Source organism: Moschus berezovskii, chromosome 8 (assembly GCF_049115385.1).
Source record: "Moschus berezovskii isolate FMDL1 chromosome 8, NW_MosBer_1.0, whole genome shotgun sequence".
Lineage (NCBI taxonomy): Eukaryota > Metazoa > Chordata > Mammalia > Artiodactyla > Moschidae > Moschus > Moschus berezovskii.
Window position 1 is genome coordinate 104488133 of NC_142467.1, and position 24164 is coordinate 104512296.

The following is a 24164-nucleotide window of genomic DNA, read 5'->3' on the forward strand; positions in this document are numbered from 1 at the left end:
TAAAACAGTCTTTTGGACTCTGTGGGAGAGGGCGAGGGTGGGATGATTTGGGAGAATGGCATTGAAACATGTATATTATCATATGTGAAACAAATCGCCAGTCCAGGTTCAATGAATGATACAGGATGCTCGGGGCTGGTGCACTGGGATGACCCAGAGGTATGGGATGGGGAGGGAGGTGGGAGGTGGGTTCAAGATGGGGAACACATGTACACCCGGGGCGGATTCATGTCAATGTATGGCAAAACCAAAACAATAATGTAAAGTAATTAGCCTCCAATTAAAATAAATTAATAAAAAAAAGAAAGTCATGTTAAGAATTTTTAAAGGTATCAGTTCAAGTCCTTTAGGGAGCCAATATTGGATAAAAGATAGAAATGGGCAGGTATGCCACCATTAAGGAAAGGTCAAGTTTGGCAGAAATGGTCAGTCAGGCAGTAGTGTGCTCAGTCATTGACTGTGAGTTGCCTAGGAAAGTGTGGACTTGGCTTGAATGCTACAACAGAGCCCAGAGACCCTATAGCTGGTGGCTGTCAGCTCTCCTTGTAGCTCTCCAGCAGGTACTTTCTTGAAGGGAGATCCATGACTAATGCAGGAGAGCAATGGGGAGCCTTGGGAGATATTTGGGCAGGGGAGGGGCAGGTCAGATATGAGTATTAGAAATATCTCTTAGTAAGGACTTTCCTGGTGGTCCGATGGTTAAGAATCCACCTTCCAATGCAAGGGACGTGGGTTTGATCCATGGTCAGGGAACTAAGATCCCATGTGCCACGAGGCCAATGTAGCCAAAAATAAATAAAATGAGTTTTCTTTTTAAAAAAGAAAGGAATATCTCTTTGCAGCTACAGGGGCAAACTGGAGGGGGTGAGCTGTAGTCTGGGGGTCCAGGGGAAGATTCTGGGCCAAGGACTGAAGGATGGAGAAGAAGTATAAGATTAGAGAAAGGAGGTCATGCCCTCAACTTCAAGGTTTTGCTCAGCATAGCAGTTCTGTAAGGTGGAAAAATGTTTCTGTGCTTCCCTCAACTTCAAAAAATTATGCACTTGGTTAAAATCCAAACAGCAGGCATGAAAGGATTTACAATGAACTTAAGCCTCCCATCAGCCCCACCCCTAGCTTTATTGAGACATAATCAATGTATAACATTTTCTACATTTTAGATGTACAACATGACCTGATACGTGTATATATTGCAAAATGATTACAATAAGGGTAGTTAACACATCCACCACCTCATATAAACCTCTGTCATATGCCAGTGTCCCAATCCTTCCATCCTTCAATGGTTTCCTGTGTCCTTCCAGACATTGTTCAGTCTGCCCCTACGTTTATTTGTTTTCCTTTTTCCTCTGCTAACGACTTTATTCATGAACCTATAATGGAACTCAAAATAGCAAAGAACATGAAAAATTTCAGATTAGTATTTATCAACCAAAGATATAAAAGAATACATTTATTTTTTATATAACTAAAAATATCTCTGAAATGCACATGCAAGAATACAAATATTCCTCACTTTGTGGAATTTTGAAGTAATGAAGATCTGGTTAACATAGTTGGCCAGAATAGTCCTTTGTACTTCCCTCTCCAATCCCTTAGTGCTGCATATCTAGGATGCTCCCATCACATCACTCAATGAACATCTTTGTGTATGTCTCTTTATTTACCTGTCTTAGAAGCTCTCTGAATCTACCCAGGAGCCAGCTTGTTGGGCTGGAAAAGACACATTGCATTTCTTTGACAGTGCTGATGCCCTCTGCTTGGTGATCCCTGTCCACACCTCCACAATTCAGTGCCCAGCACTGTACCCGCACAACCTCAGCCACTCCTTACCACTACCCACCCTGTTAATTCTTGCCTCAAATAGATGTGAAGTATGACATTAAAAGACGCTTGCTCCTTGGAAGAAAAGTTATGACCAACCTAGACAGTATATTAAAAAGCAGAGACATTACTTTGCCTAAAAAGGTCTAGTCAAAGCTATGGTTTTTCCAGTGGTCATGTATGGATGTAAGAGTTGAACTATAAAGAAAGCTCAGTGCCTAAGAATTGATGCTTTTTTAACTGTGGTGTTGGATAAGACTCTTGAGAGTCCCTTGGACAGCAAGGAGATCCAACCAGTCCATCCTAAAGGAAATAAATCTTGAATATTCATTGGAAGGACTGATGCTGAAGCTGAAACTCCAATACTTTGGCCACCTGATGCAAAGAACTGACTCATTTGAAAAGACCCTGATGCTGGGAAAGATTGGAGGCGGGAGGAGAAGGGGATGGCAGAGGATAAGATGGTTGGATGGCATCACCGACTCGATGGACATGAGTTTGAGTAAACTCCAGGAGTTGGTGCTGGACAGGGAAGCCTGGTGTGTTGCAGTCCATGGGGTCACGAAGAGTCAGACACAACTGAGCGACTGAACTGAACTGAACATCTATTTGCTATGTAATTGCCCCTTTTCTGATACCAGTTATTCTGAGCATCTCTTCATGTTTGAAATCTCAGTGTTTGAAATTCCATGAATTCCTAGATCATGTCCTCTGCTTTCTTTTCTGCCAGAGCCCTGCCACCTCTCTTGTCGATTTGTAGGAATTTCGTGTATATTCAAGATATTTTTCTAGACCTATATAATTATTGCAGATATCTCATCTGTAATAAATGTTAGTTTGGTCCCCTGGTATCTTTTATTAAGTAGAAGAGCTCCTTAATTCTGTGCATATTTTTCCATTTCTTTTTGTCTTCAAGTTTGTACTTTTGGGATTTTAAGAATTCTTTCCTACACCTAGATCACAAAGATATCTCCTATACTGTCTTCTAATATTATGGCTTTACCTTGCACATATAAGAGGAGATTATACTCTGTGTATATGTATATATTTAAAATTTTATTTATTTATTTGGCTGTGTTGGGTCTTAGTTTCAGCACACAGAATCTTAGTTCTATAATTAGGGATTGAACACACATCCCCTGCATTGCAAAGTGGATTCTTAACCACTGGACCACCAGGGAAGTCTCTACTCTATACATTGAGTAGATGAGGATTTAGTTCTTTATAAATTTTGTTTTGGTAGAGCCACAGGGCTTGTCCCACAAGGACTTGTCTCAGTTCCTGAACCAGGGTTTGAACTCTGACCCCCTGCAGTGTAAGTGCAGAGTCCTAACCACTACACTGCCAGGAAGTTCCCGAAGATTTAGCTCTGTTCCTACATCACCACTTGTCTGAATACCTCTACCAATGATCCATCCACTGCTCAGGGGTTTACAGGGCCTCCTTTCCAGATGCGGTTTTCACCAACTCATGTTTGATCTCCAAGTTCTCTCTACTCTGTTCCACGAGCCTGTTTTACTGTTCTTACAACAATACCACGCTTTTAAAAAATTACTACATTTTTGTAATAATTATTAATATCTGATAGGTTGGGTTCTTCTGTGTGTGTTCAGCTGCTTCAGTCATGTCTGACTCTTTGCAACTCTATGGACTGTAGCCTGCCAACCTTCTCTGTCCATGGGATTCTCCAGGCAGGAATACTGAAGTGGATTGCCATATCTGCCTCTAGGGGATCTTCCCAACCTAGGGATTGAACCCATGTCTCTTAGGTTTCCTTTATTGGCAGATAGGTTCTTTACCACTTGCACCTAGGAAACCCTGGGTTCTTCTATAATCTTTTATTTTCTTCTTTTTTTTTTTGTGATTTTATTATTATTATTTTTTTTTGGAGGCTAATTACTTTACAATATCATATTGCTTGGTTTTGCCATACATTGACATGAATCCGCCCCGGGTGTACATGTGTTCCCCTTCTTGAACCCCCCTCCCACCTCCCTCCTCCCCTTATCCTCCCTCTGGGTCATCCCAGTGCACCAGCCCCGAGCATCCTGTATCATGCACCGAACCTGGATTGGTGATTCATTTCACATATGATAATATATATGTTTCAATGCCATTCTCTCAAATCATCCCACCCTCACCCTCTCCCACAGAGTCCAAAAGACTGTTCTATACACCTGTGTCTCTTTTGTTGTCTCGGAAACAGTGTCAGACTTTATTTTTTTGGGCTCCAAAATCACTGCAGATGCTGATTGCAGCCAGGAAATTAAAAGACGCTTACTCCTTGGAAGGAAAGTTATGACCAACCTAGATAGCATATTAAAAAGCAGAGAAATTACTTTGCCAACAAAGGTCAAGGCTATGGTTTTTCGCGTGGTCATGTATGGATGTGAGAGTTGGACTGTGAAGAAAGCTGATCACTGAAGAATTGATGATTTTGAACTGTGGTGTTGGAGAAGACTCTTGAGAGTCCCTTGGACTGCAAGGAGATCCAACCAGTCCATTCTAAAGGAGATCAATCCTGGGTGTTCATTGGAAGGACTGATGCTAAAGCTGAAACTCCTCTTTGGAGGAGTTTGGCCGCCTCATGTGACGAGTTGACTCACTGGAAAAGAGTCTGATGCTGGGAGGGATTGGGGGTGGGAGGAGACGGGGACGACAGAGAATGAGATGGCTGGATGCCATCACTGACTCTGTGGACATGAGTTTAAGTGAACTCCGGGAGTTGGTGATGGACAGGGAGGCCTGGCATGCTGTGATTCATGGGGTCGCAAAGAGTTGGACACGACTGAGCGACTGAACTGAACTGAACTGATACAGGGTTATCATTACCGGCTTTGGAGGATAGTTGCTTTACAACGTTGTGTTGGTTTCTGCCATACAACAATGTGAATCAGCTATATATATATGTCCCCTCACTCCCACCCCTCATCCCACCCCTCCTAGGTCATCACAGAGCTCCAGGCTGGGCTCCATGTGTTACACAGGTCTTCCCACTGGCTATCTATTTTACCGATGGCACTGTATGTGTGTCAGTGCTACTCTCTCAGTTCTTCCCATCCTCTCCTTGCCTCACTGTGTCTACAAGTCCATCCCCCATATCTGCATCTCTATTCCAGCCCAGCAAATAGACTCATCAGTACCATTTTTCTAGACCCCATGCCTGCGTGCATGCTAAGTCACTTCGGTCATGACTGGCTCTTTGCGACCCTTTGGACTGTAGCCCACTAGGCTCCTCTGTCCATGGGATTCTCCAGGCAAGAATACTGGAGTGTGTTGCCATGCCCTCCTCCAGGGGATCTTCCAGACCCAGGGATTGAACCTGAGTCTCTTATGTCTCCTACATTGGCAGAAGGGTTCTTTATCACTAGCGCCACCTGGGAAGCCCCCTAGATCCCATATCGATCTTTTGTTTTCAAACTGATCTAGCTCTTGATGAACTCCAATTCTTTCAAATTGAAGATTACTAAGTCCCCCCCAACCAACTAGATTTTTTAAAAATTACATTGAATATGCTGATTAATTTAGAAAGAATTGACACCTTAATAATAGGTTGTCTCACTATACAGTGTGGAGTAGAACTTACTCAAATAAACTTATCAGTCCATTATAGAGACTTTTTTTTTGCATTGTAAGCTAATTATACAATTCAAAAAGCTTTAAAACGCAAATACATTAACACTTTAAAGGGTACACTGGGAGTGTTGTGTTTTGCTCAGAAATTCTTCTAAAAATACTAGGCTGTTTTCTTCTATTAATAGTAACTTGAGATATTGATAGCCTAATTCTTAAATCTTTGGTTCATCTGGAATTAATTTTGTTACAGCAGTGAGAGTCAGAGGGAGGTAGAAAGAGGGTCTTTAGGGCAGTAAGAGGGCTAGGGATGTGTGTCTGTTTTTACTTCCGGATAATTGTCTGAGGGTTACTTAGGGACGACTTGGCCCAGTTGCCCTTCCTGACCATGTGCATCAAGGAGAGTCTGCGTTTGCACCCCCCAGTCGCGGTCATCTCCCGCCGCTGTACCCAAGACGTTGTGCTCCCAGACGGCCGAGTCATCCCCAAAGGTGCTGAAAGCAATGGGGGTGAGGGAGGCTGGTGATCCTATTAGCTGAGACCTTGACCTGACCACTCTCTCCTCTGCCATAGGGAACATCTGTGTCATCAGCATCTTCGGGATTCATCACAACCCATCGGTCTGGCCAGACCCTGAGGTGCTGCCCTCCACTGGGAAAATCAGACCCTCTTCCACTCTGTTCACATCTGGGGGTGTCCAGGTATCCTGAGATGTCCCACCCAGCAGCCCTGCCTCTCTCTGCCCTCCAGGTATTCAATCCCTTCCGCTTTGATCCAGAAGCCCCCCAGAAGAGATCACCTCTGGCTTTCATTCCCTTTTCGGCAGGGCCCAGGTAAGGCCAGCTGGTGTGTGAGGTGGGGGTGGTTTGAGGATGGTACTGGGGCTCAGGGAACATGCAAGCCCACATGGAGGGGTTATCTCAGACACCGTTAGCCTCCCTGTCCATCCCTGCAGAGGGGAGGGATGTCCCAGTTTTTTACTGGGCATGATGGAACATGATAGGGTTTCCCAGCACAGTCGGAGCCCTCACTTATGCCCATAGGAACTGCATCGGGCAGACATTTGCCATGAACGAGATGAAGGTGGCGCTGGCGCTCACCCTACTGCGGTTCCGCATCCTGCTGGATGAGGAGGAGCCACGCAGGAAGCCAGAGCTGATCCTGCGCACGGAAGGCGGACTTTGGCTGCGGGTGGAGCCACTGAATACAGGCCAGTAATGACCCACCACCTTCTATCCTGGGATCCACCCTGACCACAGACACCTCACTACAGATTCCCAGGAATAAAATTGTGCTGTCAAGTCTGTCCCAGTCTCATTGAGAGTCAGCAGGGGGCGCTTGGGCCCTGGGAGGACCCAGGTGTGTGGGCGTGGCTGTGAACGTGGGAGGCGGGATGGAAGGTGAGAGAGGGGGATTGGAGGCGGATATTAATATGATACCTGGAGCTCCACCTTGGATCGTGAGGACAAGACTATTCTTTAGTGAAGGGTGGAGCAGCGAGATAGATGCAATCAGGGTCAGATGACCCACTGATCCACCACTCTCCCACTGCAAATGTCACCATCTGCTATTATTAGTTGTTTGGTTTGGGGAAAATCATTTATTTTCCTTTATTACGTAATAGTAGCCTCTTAATTGAGATGTTCTAAAGGAGATCAATCCTGGGTGTTCATTGGAAGGACTGATGCTAAAGCTGAAACTCCAATACTTTGGCCACCTCATGCGACGAGTTGACTCACTGGAAAAGACTGATGCTGGGAAAGGTTGGGGGCGGGAGGAGAAGGGGACGACAGAAAATGAGATGGCTGGGTGGCACCACTGACTCTGTTGACATGAGTTTGAGTGAACTCCGGGAGTTGGTGATGGAAAGGGAGGCCTGGCGTGCTGTGATTCATGGGGTTGCGGAGAGTCGGACATGACTGAGCGACTGAACTGAACTGAATTGCGATATTGTGGAGATTTGTAAGGGAAGATCTTTAAGAGAGCATGTGTGAAATGACTGACAATATTTGGGAAGCATCAGTACTCAATAAGGGTTCATTTCCTCTCTTTTTGCATTACTTTTGGGAATTTAAAATGTTTCAAAATCATAAAAGGTATATTTAAGATTTGAGACATGTGGAGATACTGCTGAAGAAAACTGTCATTAAAAGATTCAGTAAATTCAAAGTCTCCATAGTTACATCTATTATGTAATTACAAGGGACTCTGATGTTAAGCTGGTCTGAAGCTAGGAACCAAAAAAAATTTTTTTTTGCCTCTAAGAGGTGTGATCCAGGACTTCATTTTCACCTAAATGTTCTAGGAAATGGAGATCAAGAGGGTCCTCAATAATAAGAGGAGGTGGAGGGGGCGGGAGTTGGCGGGGGGCCACTTGATTCAGCACCTGGGACAGTGGCTGCGGCAGACTTGCCCCACTGAGACTGCAGGGGTTTCTGGGATAGTCCTACTCTCAGAGTCTTTCAGGGACCAGAGGACTGACTGGTGGCAAAATAAGAAAGAAATCCTGTAGCATGGAATGAGTAAATATTTAATATATTCTAAGCCGAAAATTGCATACGTTTTTCTTTGCCTTCAGAGTTCTTATTTAAAATGTTTTTCTTCCCCCCCAAATTATACCTTGTCATTGAAGAAAATAAAAAATAAGAATTAAAAATCTTATCTATAATTCAAACATGTCAAAGTAATCACCATTTATATTCTCTCACATATACTGCCAAGTTTAGTTTTATATGTAATAATTATACAAGTAAAATTTGATTTTACATATAAGTGTATTACATTTACATATAATATCCTTTAACAATGATATTTTACTGACTAACAAGCACATGGAAATATGTTAAACATCGTTAGTCATTAGGGAAATGCAAGTCAATGCTACAATGGGATACCACTTCACACCCAGTAGAATGGTGAAAGTAAAAGCATTAGTCACTCAGTCATGTCTGACTCTTTGTGACCCCATGGACTGTAACCTCTGTTCATGGAATTTCCCAGGCAAGAATACTGGAGTGGGTTGCCATAACCTTTCCCAGAGGATCTTCCTGGTCCAGGGATTGAACCAGGATCTCATGCCTTTCAGGCAGATTCTTTACCATCTGAGCTACCAGGCAAGTCCTAATAGGATGGTAAGAATATAAAAAAATGGCGGATGAGTGTTGGTGAAGATGAGGGGTGATTGAAACCCTCATATATTGTTGCTGGGAATGTAAAATGGTGCAACCACTGTGGGAAACAGCCTGGTATTTCCTCAGTAAATTAAACCTCCAATTATCATATGATTCAGCCATCTCATGCCTAGGTATGCACAAAGACTTGAAAATATGTGTTCAAACAAAAAACTCCTACATGACTCTCTGTAGTGGCACTATCCACAATTGCCAAAAGTTGGATATTTGGGAAACAACTCAATTATCCATTAATAGATGGATGAATAAATAAAATGAGGTATATCCATAACAAGGAATGTTATTGTGTCGTAAAAAAGAATGAAGCACTGATACATGCTACAACATGAATAAACTTTGAAAACATTATGCTAAATGAAAGGAACTGGATACAAAATGTCATCTATTGTATAATTCCATGTATATGAAATGTGAAGAATGGGTAAATCCATAGAGATAGATCCAGGAGCTGGAGGGTGGAGGAGAAAATGGAGAGTGACTGCTACTAGGTATAAAGTTTCTTTTTCAGATGATGAAAATATCTTGGAACTAGTAGAAGTGTTGACTGCACAACGTTGTGAATGTACTAGATCCATGGACTTGAACACTTTATAATGGTCACAGTGGTAAATTTTATGCTGTGTGAATTTTGTCACAAGAAAAAAATGGTATTTTACCATACATTTCTCTTGTTAAGCTGGACTATTCATATAATAATAGTTTGTGAACATCCTTCCAAAACATACAGTCATCATCTTGGGGGTCTTTAGAATCTTTAAGAGTTAAGTGTTCAAGCCACTGTTTATTTTTGTAAATGGCATTATGTTAGAAAATAATTTAGTTTGTCTCACTTTATAAGAATTCTCTTTGTGCACCTTGATGACTTGAAATATCACTACCAATTACATATTTACTCTTAATCACATAACTTTGAGTGTATAAATTTTATTTTTTAGCAATATATACACATACACTTTTGTTGGTGTGGTTAAACACTTTTTATGCAACACATAGGGCTTCATAACGCTACAGACATTGACGTTTTTGGTCCTATTAACAGAGGTAGACCACTGGAAGGAAGAAGGTGATGACACTTCAGCTACCCCAGGTAAACACTGATTTCATCCTCATGCCAGTCTTATGGATTGGATAAATTAACTCATTTGCTCAAGGTCACTTGATTGATGAATGGTGAAGTGGGGGTAAATTTTACCAGCTTGGCTTCAGTGGTCATGCCTAACCTTCTAAGGAAGTGAAGTGATTTTTAGTGTTTGTCTCAGCCCCAGTTGTGTCATATTACCTGGAGAACCTGTGCAGGCTTACAAGATGAGACTCTTTGATGAGTGGTATCTAAAATTTTAAATTTAATATTTTTGACAGGGAATTCATTCACTCATGTAGAAAATAAGGTGCTCAATGAAAAATATTGGTCTCCCTATATTCTTTGTTGGATACCAGGCCAGAAGGGGGTGAGTCACTACTGGCTTGTGCTCAGTGGCTCCACCTGCAGCCAAAGTCCACCCTCAGCTGGCAGGATCAGCTCTGGTTTCCTGAGTGATTCCTTGTCCAGCAGGATGCAGAACAGCAGGGTGAGCACCAGGACCACCCTCATCTCGGTCATGGCGAATATCTGATGCAGTTCCTGTGGGTGAGAGTGGGGCCTCTGACTGCACCATCATTCCGGCCTCAATGCACCTGGAATCTGGCCTGCAACCCCCATCCACGACTGCAGAGGTGGAGGCTAATTGTGCCTGGGATCCCTCCGTGGGCTTGAATATGAACCTGGCCCCCACCATTGTCCTGAACTCAGACCAACAGACAGGGAAATGGGGCTCTCAGCACACCACACGCTCTCTTTGGGCCCACCACCATTCCCAGACTCTTACCCATTATGTCCAGGGGAGTGGAAGGGGGAGAGCCAGAACTCTATCTTTGTTTTCCCCACTCCTCTGCCCACAGTTATGCCAGGAATCTAAGTCCCAGACCCTCCCCCCAAATCCTTACCTCAGATGCCCACTACCCTCACCTGGGCCCCAAAAATAAGGAACCAAAGGCCAGAGGTGACCTCCCCTTGGTATTTTCTGGCATGAAGCAGAAGGGGTCATAGACCTGGGGACAAGACAAGACAGGGTTCCTGTGTGGGATCTCCCAGGATGTCCATCCTTAGAGAGGCAGATGTGTGTATAATGGAGGGAAGTGATGTGTGCTATGCAAGTCAGAACTCTTTGTCCTTCCTTGTATCCCCCAAGGGGAGGGGGGCAGCACCTCAGGGTCTGGCCACACAGATGGATTATGGTGGATCCTGAAAATATTGATGAAACAGATAACACCTGTGAAAGAAGAGGGACCAGTCAGGACTAAGTCCAACCTGCTGATGAGTCCCTCTTTCTCACCAGGAACCTCTTCCCCTAGTCATTATGGGTACCTTTGAGGATGACCCGGCCATCTGGAAGCACAATGTCCTGGGTACAGCAGTAGGAGATGACCATGACTGGGGGATGCAGCTGCAGACTCTCCTTGATGCACATGGTCAGGAAGGGCATCTGGGTAAGGTCATCCCTAAGGAAACCATATGACATCCAGGGAGCAAAAACAGAGACCCTCCAAACCTCCTACTGCCCTATAAGATCCCCTCTGCCTATAACAAAATCACGGATGGATCAAATAGCTCCAAACTCATTATGTTGTATATATTAACTATGTACAACCTTTTCTTTGTCTATCACACTTCAATAAAATGGTTCTTAAAAAGAAAAGTAGTGCCACAGAAGTACCAGACAAAATTTACTCACATATTTTTAGAAGCCTGAGAAAAACTACAAAAATTCAACAATAAAAATATTTACAAAATTGCATAAAATCAAAACATTCTTTGTGGCAAGACTGCAAAATCAAAAGGCAAATGCATAAGAAACAAAAGAAGCAGATTCAATATTTACTCTTATTTGTTATGGCACTAGAGATACTAGCTAATGCAATTAGACAGGGGAAAAAGTAATACCATTTGATACATGGGGGAAAATGTGTCATTTTTTGCACACAGTGATGTTATACTTAGAAAAGAAGAGAAATCACTGGAAAACTTTCATAAACATTGAAGGTAAGATCCAGTAATGGGGCTGAAGTCTTTTTTTAAAAAAATTTCTTTCTTTTTGTGTGACGATTTAAATTCTTTAATTTAAATTCTTAACAGATGATACAGTTAACATAGTTCAAAGTTGGAACAATGCAAAACATCACCCCTATGGCCCAACAGCACTCATTTCTCCTCACAGTTTGCTTAGTGGTTATTTTTATTTATCTTCCTAGAGGCATTTTTTAAAAAAAACTTTTTATTTTATTTTGGAGTATAGCTGTGAACAATGTTGTGATAGTTTCAGGTGTACAGCAAAGGGACTCAGCCATATATATTTATGCATAAATTCTCCCCCAAATTCTCCTGCCATCCAAGCTGCCACATAACATTGAGGAGAGTTCCATGTGCTATGCAGTAGGTCCTTGTGTATTATCCATTTTAAATATGGTAGTGTGTACATGTCCATCTCAAGCTCCCTAACTATCCTTCTCCCCCATCCTTCCCCCTGGCAACCATAAGTTCATCCTTTAAGTCTGTGAGTTTGTTTTTGTTTTGTAATTAAATTCACTTGTATAATTTCTTTTTAGAGTCCACTTATAAAGGATGTCATATATTTCTCCTTCTATTTGACTTACTTCACTCAGTATGACAGCTTCTAGGTCCATCCATGTTGCTGCAAATGGCATTTTTTACTCTTTTTAATGGCTGAGTAATACTCCATTGTATATATCAAAGATTTTGTTTCATTAAAAATTATATAGTAGCATACTCTATACTATACCTACTGCTCTGTATCTATTTCATGCAATAGCATATCAATGTCTTATTGTACACCCTCTGGGATTTATGTCATGATACAGCCTTCTTACTGTGGAGCTGTAGTATAACTTCCTATGGTTTCCTCTAGAGCCTTTCTGTTGAGTTTAGCTCAGTCACTCAGTCGTGTCCAACTCTCTGTGACCCCATGAACCGCATCACGCCAGGCCTCCCTGTCCATCACCAACTCCCGGAGTTCACTCAAACTCACCTCCATCAAGTTGGTGATGCCATCCAGCCATCTCATCCTCTGTCGTCCCCTTCTCCTCCTGCCTCCAATCCTTCCCAGCATCACAGTCTTTTCCAGTGAGTCAACTCTTTGTATGAGGTGGCCAAAGGATTGGAGTTTCAGCTTCAACATCAGTCCTTCCAATGAACACCCAGGATTGATCTCCTTTAGGATGGACTGGTTGGATCTCCTTGCAGTCCAAGGGACTCTAAGGAGTCTTCTCCAACACCACAGTTCAAAAGCATCAATTCTTCAGGGCTCAGCTTTCTTCACTGTCCAACTCTCACATCCATACATGACTACTGGAAAAACCATAGCCTTGATTAGATGGACCTTGGTTGGCAAAGTAATGTCTCTGCTTTTTAATATGCTATCTAGGTTGGTCATAACTTTCCTTCCAAGGAGTAAGTGTTTTTTAATTTCATGGCTGCAATCACCATCTGCAGTGATTTTGGAGCCCCCCAAAATAGAGCCTTTAAGACTCCATTATTATATATTTTAAATCTTTGATTTGTATAGATGTTATTTTCTTGCCAGACATGAGAAGCAGGTTGAATTAACTTTTTTCCATGTAGTTTCCCTGTTGTTTCAAAAGTTTTTATTATTAAGATGATCTTTATTTTTTCTCTTGATATGGGACTCCATATTTAGCACTTACTCAGTTCACTGAGAAAGAAATTGATATCCACAAATTATTAATTTTTCTATTAGAAAAAATAGAAAAGATAATGATATAAAATACATGGATTAAATTTAATAAGAAATGTGAATGTCTGTATTCAAAATGAACTTGTAAATGCTTCTCTATCCAGATAGACTATATTATTCACCATAGCAATAAGAGTACCTAAGGGTTTATTTTGCAAAAGCTGCCCAAGATCTCTATGCTAGAATTGTAGACTCTACTAAAAGACCAAGTATTATTTTAATATCCAGAATTGGATATCTGTCCCACACTCTGGGGCAGTGTGTTAATATTATGAAGTAATCTATGCTCCACAGGTCAATCATGTATCAACCGCCTCCTTTCCTCCTTTCTCTCTCCCTCTCTCTCCCTTTCTGCCTCCATCTTGTCATTTTTGACCAGCCACTTTGTTGACCTTACCTCAAATACACATACCTCTCTGCTGATCAACTTTCAGGGTCTGAGATGAGGCACTTTTTTTGCTACCCTCTACTTTGTCTGTCTTACTCTAAACTGAAGCTCTGTCCCTGTATACAGGGAGTTTCTTGATTATTCCTCCATGAGACTAGGAGATCCTGGAAGGCAAAGGCCAGATCTAGGTTCTTTCTGAGTCTCCAGGACACAGAATGGCTGAGAAGAATTGGAGATGTCATAGAACTGAGAAGAGGGAATAAGTGTGCCAGTGTTTGTTGAATGGGGACTGGATGGAGGAGGATGCAGGTATTCCTGGACAGGTGTTGAATGACCTTATTTCCTAAGAGTTCCATGTGAATCCTGGACTAAATAATTTGAGGAATTAAGGAGCAGGATATGAGGAAACAGTCAGGGAGTGGAGATGTTGGAAAACATGTAATTTCAGAGAGAAAAGTAAGAGAGTAGAGGGAAATTTCACTTACTGAATATGTGCTAAGTGGTATCATCTACTCTCACACATTGTCACTGATTATCTCAGAAATCCCGGTCTTTCTGTCTCAAAAACCTGGATACTTCCTCCTACTTTACAGGCTGTGTACCAGACCTTGTCTCTGTGTCTTCCCACTAAGAAATAATGACAGAGTCCACAAAAAGATTTTTTCTCTTCCCCAGCCAGGGAGCAGAGCCTGTGAGAGGGACTCAGAAAAATGCCATGAGGACTTGCATTCACCATTCAATCTCATTAGGCTCACAGTACTTCAGGAGCTCTTGCACCTCCTGTCAGCAATGCTCCTGATGTTCTGGGCACTTTGAAAGGTTGTACAGGATTCAGGAGAAGCCACTGGCTATGGTGTCACGGCCTGAGGGGTAGCCAGACACGCTTGGGTTGCTGGGCTACTTCAGCACCAGAGGGTGGACAGCACCTTAAGAGAAAGGACCATGGGGAAGATGGAGAGGCATGGGGGATGGTTCAGGGTCCACACACTAAGTCCCTGCAATGGAGGGACCCATGCTGCCCTCTGTAGTCCCACACTGGGACCCTCACCCTCAAACATGAAGGTGTCAGCTTCAGCTCAGATATCTTCATCTGACAGTCCTTTCCCATCTTCATCCTGAAGAGAAAGCAAGATCCCCAGATTCAAACTAGCTCTGAGGGCCCCTAAGCCTAAACTGAGACAATCTCTGAAACTCCATTATCCATCCAGAAGCTCAAGCCTACTCTGAAATCCTAGACCTCCAGTTCACTCTATCACCAGAGGTCCCATCCAGAGATCTCCTTCTTGACCTCCTTGCCTCCTATGCCATCCATGGTAAAGAGAATCAAAGATTCATAGAAATTTTCATGTTTATACATGATGCAACCTGGGTTATAGGATGATTAAATGACAAATTGCCATGGAAGCTAGAGTTTAAGCATTGTCCCAAAGCCATTTGCTCACAGGCTACAGTAAATCCAGAGGTTCTTTAGTCTCCTGGAGATAAAGGATGGATTAGAAACCTATAAAACCTATAAACTTTACCTTCTCATTGATAAGGATTTGTTTTAATTCCAGAACAACCTCTCTCCCTCCCTTCCTCCTCCCTATTGCTGTCTCTCCATCTCTCTCTCCCCTTTCTCTATTTCCTTTCCCCTCACTCTCTAAAGTGAAAGTGAAAGTGAAAGTCACTCAGTAGTGTCCAGTCTTTGCGACCCCATGGACTATAAAGTCCATGGAATTCTCTAGGCCAGAATACTGGAGTGGGTAGCCTTTCTCTTCTCCAGGGGATTTTTCCAACCCAGGGATTGAACCTAGGTCTCCCACATTGCAGGCAGATTCTTTACCAGCTGAGCCACAAGGGAAGCCCCTCACTCGCTAGGGTGAAGGGAAAAAGGGAGAAGGGAAGAAGGAGAAGATATATCAGCTGTCCTATATAAATTCCAAATTTCAAAATCCAGAGGTACCTGTTCTGTGATGCAACTATGGTTGCATGTATGGGTAAAAGCATCATGGTGCCCTCAAAGGAATTTGGGGATGGGGAACCAGAGCTACAACTCTACTCTGACTACTGTTTCTACTATGAGAAATAAATGTGCTGCTCTGATCCAGGCTTCCTTCTGTCTATGTATGTTTGTGTATACACACTCACATATATGTGTATATATATGTATGCATGCACGCTCAGTCACACAGTCATGTTCAACTATTTGTGACCCCATGCACTGTAGTCCACCAGGCTCCTCTGTCCATGGGATTATCCTGGCAAGAATACTGGAGTGGGTTGCCATTTCCTCCTCCAGGGGATCTTCCTGACCCAGGGATTGAACCCATACCTCCTGCAGCGCCTGCATTGCAGGTGAATTCTTTACCACTGAGCCATGTGGGAAGCCCATGTATGCATGTATGTGTACATGTATATATACAGTCTACCTCTGTGATAGGTAACTTATTAGCTTGGGAGTAGAGTAAAATCTCAGACCTTCACAGTTTCAGACTTAGCACTCCACTGCAGACCAGTTTCACATGGTCATGTCTAAAACTTATCCATGACCCGTTTCTCCCTTCCTCAAGCACCTCCTGTGGCTCCCCAGTACCCTATGCATCCCATCCAAGATCTCTGATCAGATCAAAGTTCATTCTACTTCTTGAACTCAGATCCCACAGCAGCCTATCTTGGTCATCAGGAACACATCAATGAAGTCCAAAGTCCTGGTCTACGCCTTGACCTTGAGGAAGTCATCAATACTCTCACTGAGGAGGGGCCAGAGCTGCTCCTGGATGACCACATCTATGAAGTCGCGTACAAGGGCAAGTCCTTCAGAAGCACCGCCCATCTGGGGTGAGGAAACCCAGGAAGGACATTTCGCAGGAAGATCTGCCAGTGCAGTGTAGCCACAAGTGCACTGAGCTCCAAGAAGGTGGCGATATATTCACTGGGCTTCCTGAAGGACGAGAGCATTAAGGGAAGCCACCGCTTAAAACACCGGAAGCCCAGAAGCCGGACCTACCTCCCTTCAGGAAACTGAGGCTCCAAGAACAGATGGTTCACCAATACAGTGTAGGGATGAGCCAGGAGATGTGACTCTTCAGACTCTTCTCAACCCACATCCCATCTCCGTGAGCTGCCTCCATGCCCCAGGCACCCAGAGCACAGCTTAGACATCGGGCTTCTCTCCTTTCTCTCTCACCCTGTTTCTGTCCCCTCTCCTTCCCCATACTGTCCACGCAGCTCAGACCTTATCCTCCTCCAGCTGGTCAATGCGGAAAACGCCTTCCCTCCTCTCCTTACTTCCAGTGTCAACATTATCCAGTGTCTACATTGTGGTCAGTCTTCTCTCCAGCCAGATGTCCAAGCTCAGCTTTGACCTCAACCCTCATCTGCTTATACACCTTCCATGGCTCTTAGAAAACCTCAAATATAGTTCATATCCTCTGTCTGACTTCAGAATGTCCTTAAGATATTCCTTCCATCTTATGCCCATATCCAAATTGTCTCCTTACTGTTGCACATACTTTGCTCATTCTAACCTCCTAGCATTTATCAAACAGTTCTGCCTACCTGTAAGGTTTGTTGTTTCTCTTTCCCTTTTCCTGTCTTTCAATGTCCAGTTTGACCCATCTCCTCCAGGAAGGCCTTTCTGATTATCCACCTCAATCTTGCTCATTTACTCCTTTGGGTCTAGGGCTCATCTTCCCAGGCCCTGGGCCGAGCACTCACTCCTGACAATTACTGTAGAAACTGAAGATGCCTTTCTGCAGACTGTCCAGGGTCATGAGGCTGATGCATTCAAACATGTCCAGATGGGTGTGGCCCTTTTTAATCAGGTGCTGTCACTTGTGCTGGACAGAGAAGTGGACATGACTGAGGTTGGAAACTGCCTCCTCCCTAACCCCAAACACCAAGACACATCCCCCAGACCCCGCCTCTTGGTCTGATCTTCACAGATGACCAGGCTTGAGTGGGAGTGGAAGTTGTTACATTAAGGCATGAAGTCCCCAGCCTGGGAGTCAGGAGACCTGCTGTTAATATAACTTTGATTCCTCCCACTACATTTTGTGCACCGTTGGTCAGCTTACTGCATAAAGTAACTGCAGAGAAAATGTCAGACCTCATCATCTTCATTGTTAGAAATTGTTGAGGGAAAGGTCCTCTGTGTTGAGAGAAGTAGTCCTCCATGGGTCCTGTGTACATTTGAACTTTCTTGTTTCATATGCAGAAAAAAAAAAGCAAGACTCTGATATTCTTTATCTGGGCCATTTCTCAGAGTTGTGTTTTTAGCAAACAACCTTGAGAAGTGAGGTAATATCTCCTCCTCGACAGGTATTAGGGGCAATTTCTTTTAATTGCTATAAAAGTCACAGAGTCTCTTAACCTCTCCCTGCCCCACCAAAATACAATAGCAGGCATATACATCAGCATACTACATAAGCAGGCATATATCAAAGCCCACCTGTGTCACCCTCATGAGATTTAGTGACTTGGAAGAAGAATGCAAACCAACAAGAAACACATGTCGTTGCCTTCTGAGGATAACAAATTGTCCTTTGTCTCTCACCCAGGAGTTTCATGTCTCCTGGAAGAATCCATGAAACAGTAATAAGCTCTCTTGTCAGCTTACAGGTATGGAAAAAATCCCAGGCACTTCACAAAATCCTGACCTCTAGTTCTTCATTCCCACATATATATCCAAACCCTTTGCAGTGTAATTTTTCAGTAACTTCTCTTAGGAGGTGCTGACCTCTTTCACTATTCTTTGATTCTGAGCTGGTTCTGGACCTGCTTTGGCCAATAGACTGGTGAAAATGATGAAGTGGTCATCCCAAACCTAGACCCCAAGGAGAATTTCAGCTTCATTTCAGTCTGTTGGAACCTTGCTTCTGCCATATGAGCAAGCCTGAGATGCCTTCTAAAGGGAGATAATCACATGAAAGGACATCCAGTTGTCTCAGCTGAGGTCATCCAAGATCAACCTGCAGTCAGCCAAGCCTCAAAGATGAGAGAAGACTGACTTCAGGTCAATAAGTCTTCCTCTCTGACCTCCAACTGACCACCTGATCACCCCAGCTATCACAGATACATGAGTGGCCCCATCCATGTCCAGAAGAACCAGACTGCTGACTCACAAACTTGTCAATACTAAGCACTTATTGTTTTCAAGTGATTTGTTACTCTGGAATAATGACTACATGATATTCATCATTATCATCAACCATGTCTCAAGATTTCAAGCCTTCTGTGAGGGAAACATAGAAACTAACACCTTCTGAGCACCTACTTTGTGCTAGGAACATGACTCCATTATGTCATCTTGGCCACCTAAAAATGAGGGATCACATAATCCTCATTTTTCAATTGTGGAAACAAGGCTCATAAAGAAAGAGCCATGGCCTTAAAGTCACCCACAAGAGTCAGATTCCAGTCAAGACGTTGTTGAGTCCCCGTTATCCCCAAGACTCCAATTGGGACCCTGGGTTCAAGAGACTCACGTGCATGATGTCTGCGCTGTTGGTGAAAATCTTCATATAGGGCTTCAGGGTGTTGAAGTGGAAGGCGGGTGTCAGCATGTGATGCTGCCTGCTCCACTTGTCACCAGGACTCAGGAGAAGTCCACCCCCTAGCAGAGACAGCCATGGGGAGTGGGCAAAAGAAGACCTTCCCCTGGGTCCCCAGGGTTGTTCCCAACCCTCTTCACTCACAATTACTTACCAAGCCAGGGCTTCAGAGTGTTGTAGAAAAGCATGTCCTTTGGTGCGATGGCAGTTGACATGAATGAAGATAATCAAGGGCCAGAGAGGTGGAGGGGAGGGAATTTTGGTGCTGACTGAAGGCTCCCAGCCAGGAATCTTCATTCCCCCTCCAAGCCCAGCATGGCAGGAATGGGGTTAAGAGCACAGGAGGCTAGAAGGAAGGGTAATGGGAAGAGGGAGGACCAGACCAGGCTGCAGGACAGATTAAAGCAAAGACAAAGTCCACATATACCACACCTCAACATGACACAATTATGCCCCACATGACTGGACATGGCTCCTAGAATGTCCTACATATTTGGCAGGAGTTTGGGTGAAAAGATTTTTAACTATATCAATTAAGGAAACTATTCCATTCACTGCTGCAATGAAAAGAATTAAATACTTAGGAATATATCTACCTAAGGAAACAAAGACTTGTACATAGAAAACTATAAAACACTACTGAAAGTAATCAAAGAGGACACTAATAGATGGAGAAATAGACCATGTTCATGGATTGGAAGAATAAATATTGTAAAAATGAGTATACTACACAAAGTAATTTATACATTCAATGCAATCCCTATCAAGCTACCAAAGATATTTTTCACAGAACTAGAACAAATAATCTCACAATTTGTATGGAAATACAAAAAACCTTGAATAGCCAAAGCAATCTTGAGGAAGAAAAATGGAACTGGGGGAATTAACCTGCTGGACTTCAGGCTCTACTACAAAGCCACAGTCATCAAGACAGTATGGTACTGGCATAAAGACAGAAATATAGATCAATGGAACAAAATAGAAAGCCCAGAGATAAATCCACACACCTATGGACATCTTATCTTTGACAAAGGAGGCAAGAATATAAAATGGAGAAAAGACAGTATCTTTAACAAGTGGTGCTGGGAAAACTGGTCAGCCACTTGTAAAAGAATGAAACTAGAACACTTCCTAACACCATACACCAAAATAAACTCAAAATGGATTAGAGAGCTAAATGTAAGACCAGAGACTATAAAACTCCTAGAGGAGAACGTAGGCAAAACACTCTCCGACATAAATCACAGCAAGATCCTCCATGACCCACCTCCCAGAATATTGGAAATAAAAGCAAAAATAAACAAATGGGACCTAATTAAAATCAAAAGCTTCTGCACAGCAAAGGAAACTATAAGTAAGGTAAAAAGACAGCCTTCAGAATGGGAGAAAATAATAGCAAATGAAGCAACTGATAAAGGATTAATCTCCAAAATATACAAGCAGCTCCTGCAGCTCAATTCCAGAAAACTAAGTGACCCAATCAAAAAATGGGCCAAAGAACTAAACAAACATTTCTCCAAAGAAGACATACAGATGGCTAACAAACACATGAAAAAATGCTCAACATCCCTCATAATCAGAGAGATGCAAATCAAAACCACAATGAGATACCATTTCACACCAGTCAGAATGGCTGCTATCCAAAAGTCTACATGCAATAAATGCTGGAGAGGATGTGGAGAGAAAGGAACCCTCTTACACTGTTGGTGGGAATGCAAACTAGTACAGCCACTATGGAGAACAGTGTGGAGATTCCTCAAAAAACTGGAAATAGAACTGCCATATGATCCAGCAATTGCACTCCTGGGCATACACACCGAGGAAACCAGAATTGAAAGAGACACATGTAGTCCAATGTTCATTGCAGCACTGTTTATAATAGCCAGGACATGGAAGCAACCTAGATGTCCATCTGCAGACGAATGGATAAGAAAGCTTTGGTACATATACACAATGGAGTATTATTCAGCCATTAAAAAGAATGCATTTGAATCAGTTCTAATGAGGTGGATGAAACTGAAGTCTAGTATACATAGTGAAGTAAGCCAGAAAGAAAAACACCAATACAGTATACTAACGCATATATATGGAATTTAGAAAGATGCAAATGATAACCCTGTATACGAGACAGCAAAAGAGACACAGATGTATAGAACAGTCTTTGGGACTCTGTGAGACAGGGTGAGGGTGGGATGATTTGGGAGAATGGCATTGAAACACGTATGTTGTCATATGTGAAACAAATCACCAGTTCAGGGTCGATGCATGTTATAGGATGCTCGGGGCTGGCGTGCAGGGATGACCCAGAGGGAGGATAAAGGGAGGAGGGAGGTGGGAGGGGGGGGTTCAGGAGGGGGAACTTATGTAAACCCGGGGAGAATTCATGTCAATGTATGGCAAAACCAACCAATATAATATTGTAAAATAATTTGTCTCCAATAAAAAATAAATTAATTATACTTAAAAAAATAAAAAAAAAGATTTTTAACTATATCAGTGGTGGTTATAGGACGCTAGACATTTCAAAACTCAGAACTGTACACCAAATAGAGCAAACTTTACTTTTTGTAAATTTTGTAAATTTACATACAATTTTAAGAGAAGCTGAGGGTAACTAAGCATATATATTACTTGCATAAATATATTGTGAAATGATGGACTTTCCAGGTGGCTCAGTGGGTAAAGAATCTGATTGCCAATGCGGAGACTTGGGTTCAACCCCTGGGCTGGGAAGATGCCCTGGAGGAGGAAATGGCAACCCATTCTTGCCCGGAAAATCCTAAGGACAGAGGAGCCTGGTGGCTACAGTCCTTGGGGTTGGAAAGAATCAGACATGACTAAAGCAACTAAGCATGCCTGCATGCACTATAAAATGATATACAAAAAATATAGATGAAAAAACTGGGAAAATGAACATCATATGGAAGATCAATATATTTCACTGAGCATCTTGTTTTCTACACGAGTGAATGAATTCCCTGTCAATAATATTGCATTAAAAAAGTTAGGCACCACACAGCAAAGAGTCATCTGATAAGCCTACAGGTGTTCTCCAGGTGACATGATGCATGTGAAGCTGAGACACACCTTGAAAATCACTTCCTTGGGAGGTGAGGAATGACATTTGAAGCCAAGCTGACTGAACTTACCCCTCACTTGCAAGGTCACTCATCAACTGAATGACCTTGAGCTGGTGATTTAATCTCTACAATCCATAAAATTGATGTGAGGTGAGATTGGTGTTTACCTGGGGGAGTTGAAGTGTCATTGCCTTCTGCCTTCCAGTGGTCTAGTGCGTTAACAGAACCAAAAACATCAATGTCTGTGGAGTCACCAAACCTTACATGCTGTGTGAAAAGTGCTTAAACACATCCACATCTTACATGAATATATGTGCAAATATTGCTATAGATGTACACCTGGAGCAGATTCATGTCAATGTATGGCAAAACCAATACAATAATGTAAAGTAATTAGCCTCCAATTAAAATAAATAAATTAATAATAAAAAAGAAATAAAATTTCTACTCCAAAAGCTATGTGATTAAGAGTAACTCAATTTACAATTGGTAGTGATATGTCAAGCCATCAAAGTGCATAAAGGGAATTCATAAAGAGATCAAAAATAAAGAGTGGCTTGAATATTTAACATTTAAAGATTTTAAAGACGGCCAAGATGATGACTGTATATTGTGGAAAAATGTTCATGATATATTAGCATATGAAAAATCCAGATTACAAGAAAAATGGAAGATAAAATAACATTTTTTGTTGAGGTAAACTTACATAAAATTCATACATTCACAAAATTAATAACATTAAAAGTGTTCAAATCCATGGCTCTAGTACATTCACAGTGTTGTGCAACCACCACCTCTCCTCTATCTAGTTCCAAGGTATTTTTGTCATCTGAAAATGAGACCTGTACCCATTAGCAGTCACTCTCTGTTTCCTCCTCCAACTCCTAGGTCTATCTCTATGGATTTACCTGTTCTGTACGTTTCATATAAATGGAATCATACAATATGTGACCTTTTGTGTCCAACTCCTTTCACTTAGCCTGTTTTCAAAGTTCATTCACATTGCAGTGTTTCATTCCTTTTTTTAAAACAATTTTTTTGGCCATGGCACATGGCTTAGTTTCCCAACCAGGGATCAATCTCACACCCCCCGCATTGGAAGCACGGAGTCTTAACCACTGGGCTGGCAAGGAAGTCTCTGCTTCATTTCTTTTTATGACTCAATAATATTTCTTGTTATGGATATACCTCATTTTATTTATTCATTTTTATGTTAATGGAAATTAAAATTGTTTCCCAAAGTTGAACTTTCAGCAACTGTGGATGGTGCCACTGTGAAGAGTTGTGTACAACATTTTGTTTAAACACCTGTTTTCAATTCTTTGGGGGTACATTCCTATGTGTAGGATGGCAGGGTCAATTGGTAATTCTAGATTTAATTTGAGGTCTTCCCTGTAGCTTAGTCAGTAAAGAGTATGCCTGCAATATAGGAGACCTGAGTTCAATCCTTGGGTCAGAAAGATTCCCTGGAGAAGGAAATTGCAACCCACTCCAGTATTTTTGCCTGGAGAATTCCATGAATGGAAGACCTTGGTGAGATACAGTCCATGGGGTCACAAAGAGTTGGACAAGAGGATTGATTTATTGAGGAAAAACACCAGACAATTTTCCACAGTTGCTGCACCATTTTACATCCTCAACAGCAATGTATGAGGATTCCAATGACCACATCCTCACCAACACTTATTTGCCATTGTTTTATATTCTTGTCATCCTAGTGAGTGTGACCTGATATCACATTGTTGCATTGATTTGCATTTCCCTAA

The 24164-nt window shown here is 42.5% G+C and overlaps 1 protein-coding gene and 1 pseudogene across 2 annotated transcripts in view; one reads left to right on the forward strand and one right to left on the reverse strand.

Annotated features, from left to right (window-relative positions):
• Positions 1 to 6701, forward strand: part of LOC129558498 (cytochrome P450 4F6-like) — a 47510-nt gene extending 40809 nt beyond the window's left edge. For both annotated transcript variants that reach the window (XM_055429684.2, XM_055429683.1), the window contains exons 10-13: positions 5755 to 5888; positions 5971 to 6035; positions 6148 to 6230; positions 6441 to 6701. In XM_055429684.2, the coding sequence (XP_055285659.1) occupies positions 5755 to 5888; positions 5971 to 6035; positions 6148 to 6230; positions 6441 to 6615 (457 nt within the window). In that variant the 3' untranslated portion in view covers positions 6616 to 6701. The remainder of the gene's footprint in view (positions 1 to 5754; positions 5889 to 5970; positions 6036 to 6147; positions 6231 to 6440) is intronic.
• Positions 6702 to 10044: 3343 nt separating this feature from the next.
• On the reverse strand, positions 10045 to 19533 carry LOC129558090 (cytochrome P450 4F11-like; annotated as a pseudogene).
• Positions 19534 to 24164: the final 4631 nt, after the last annotated feature.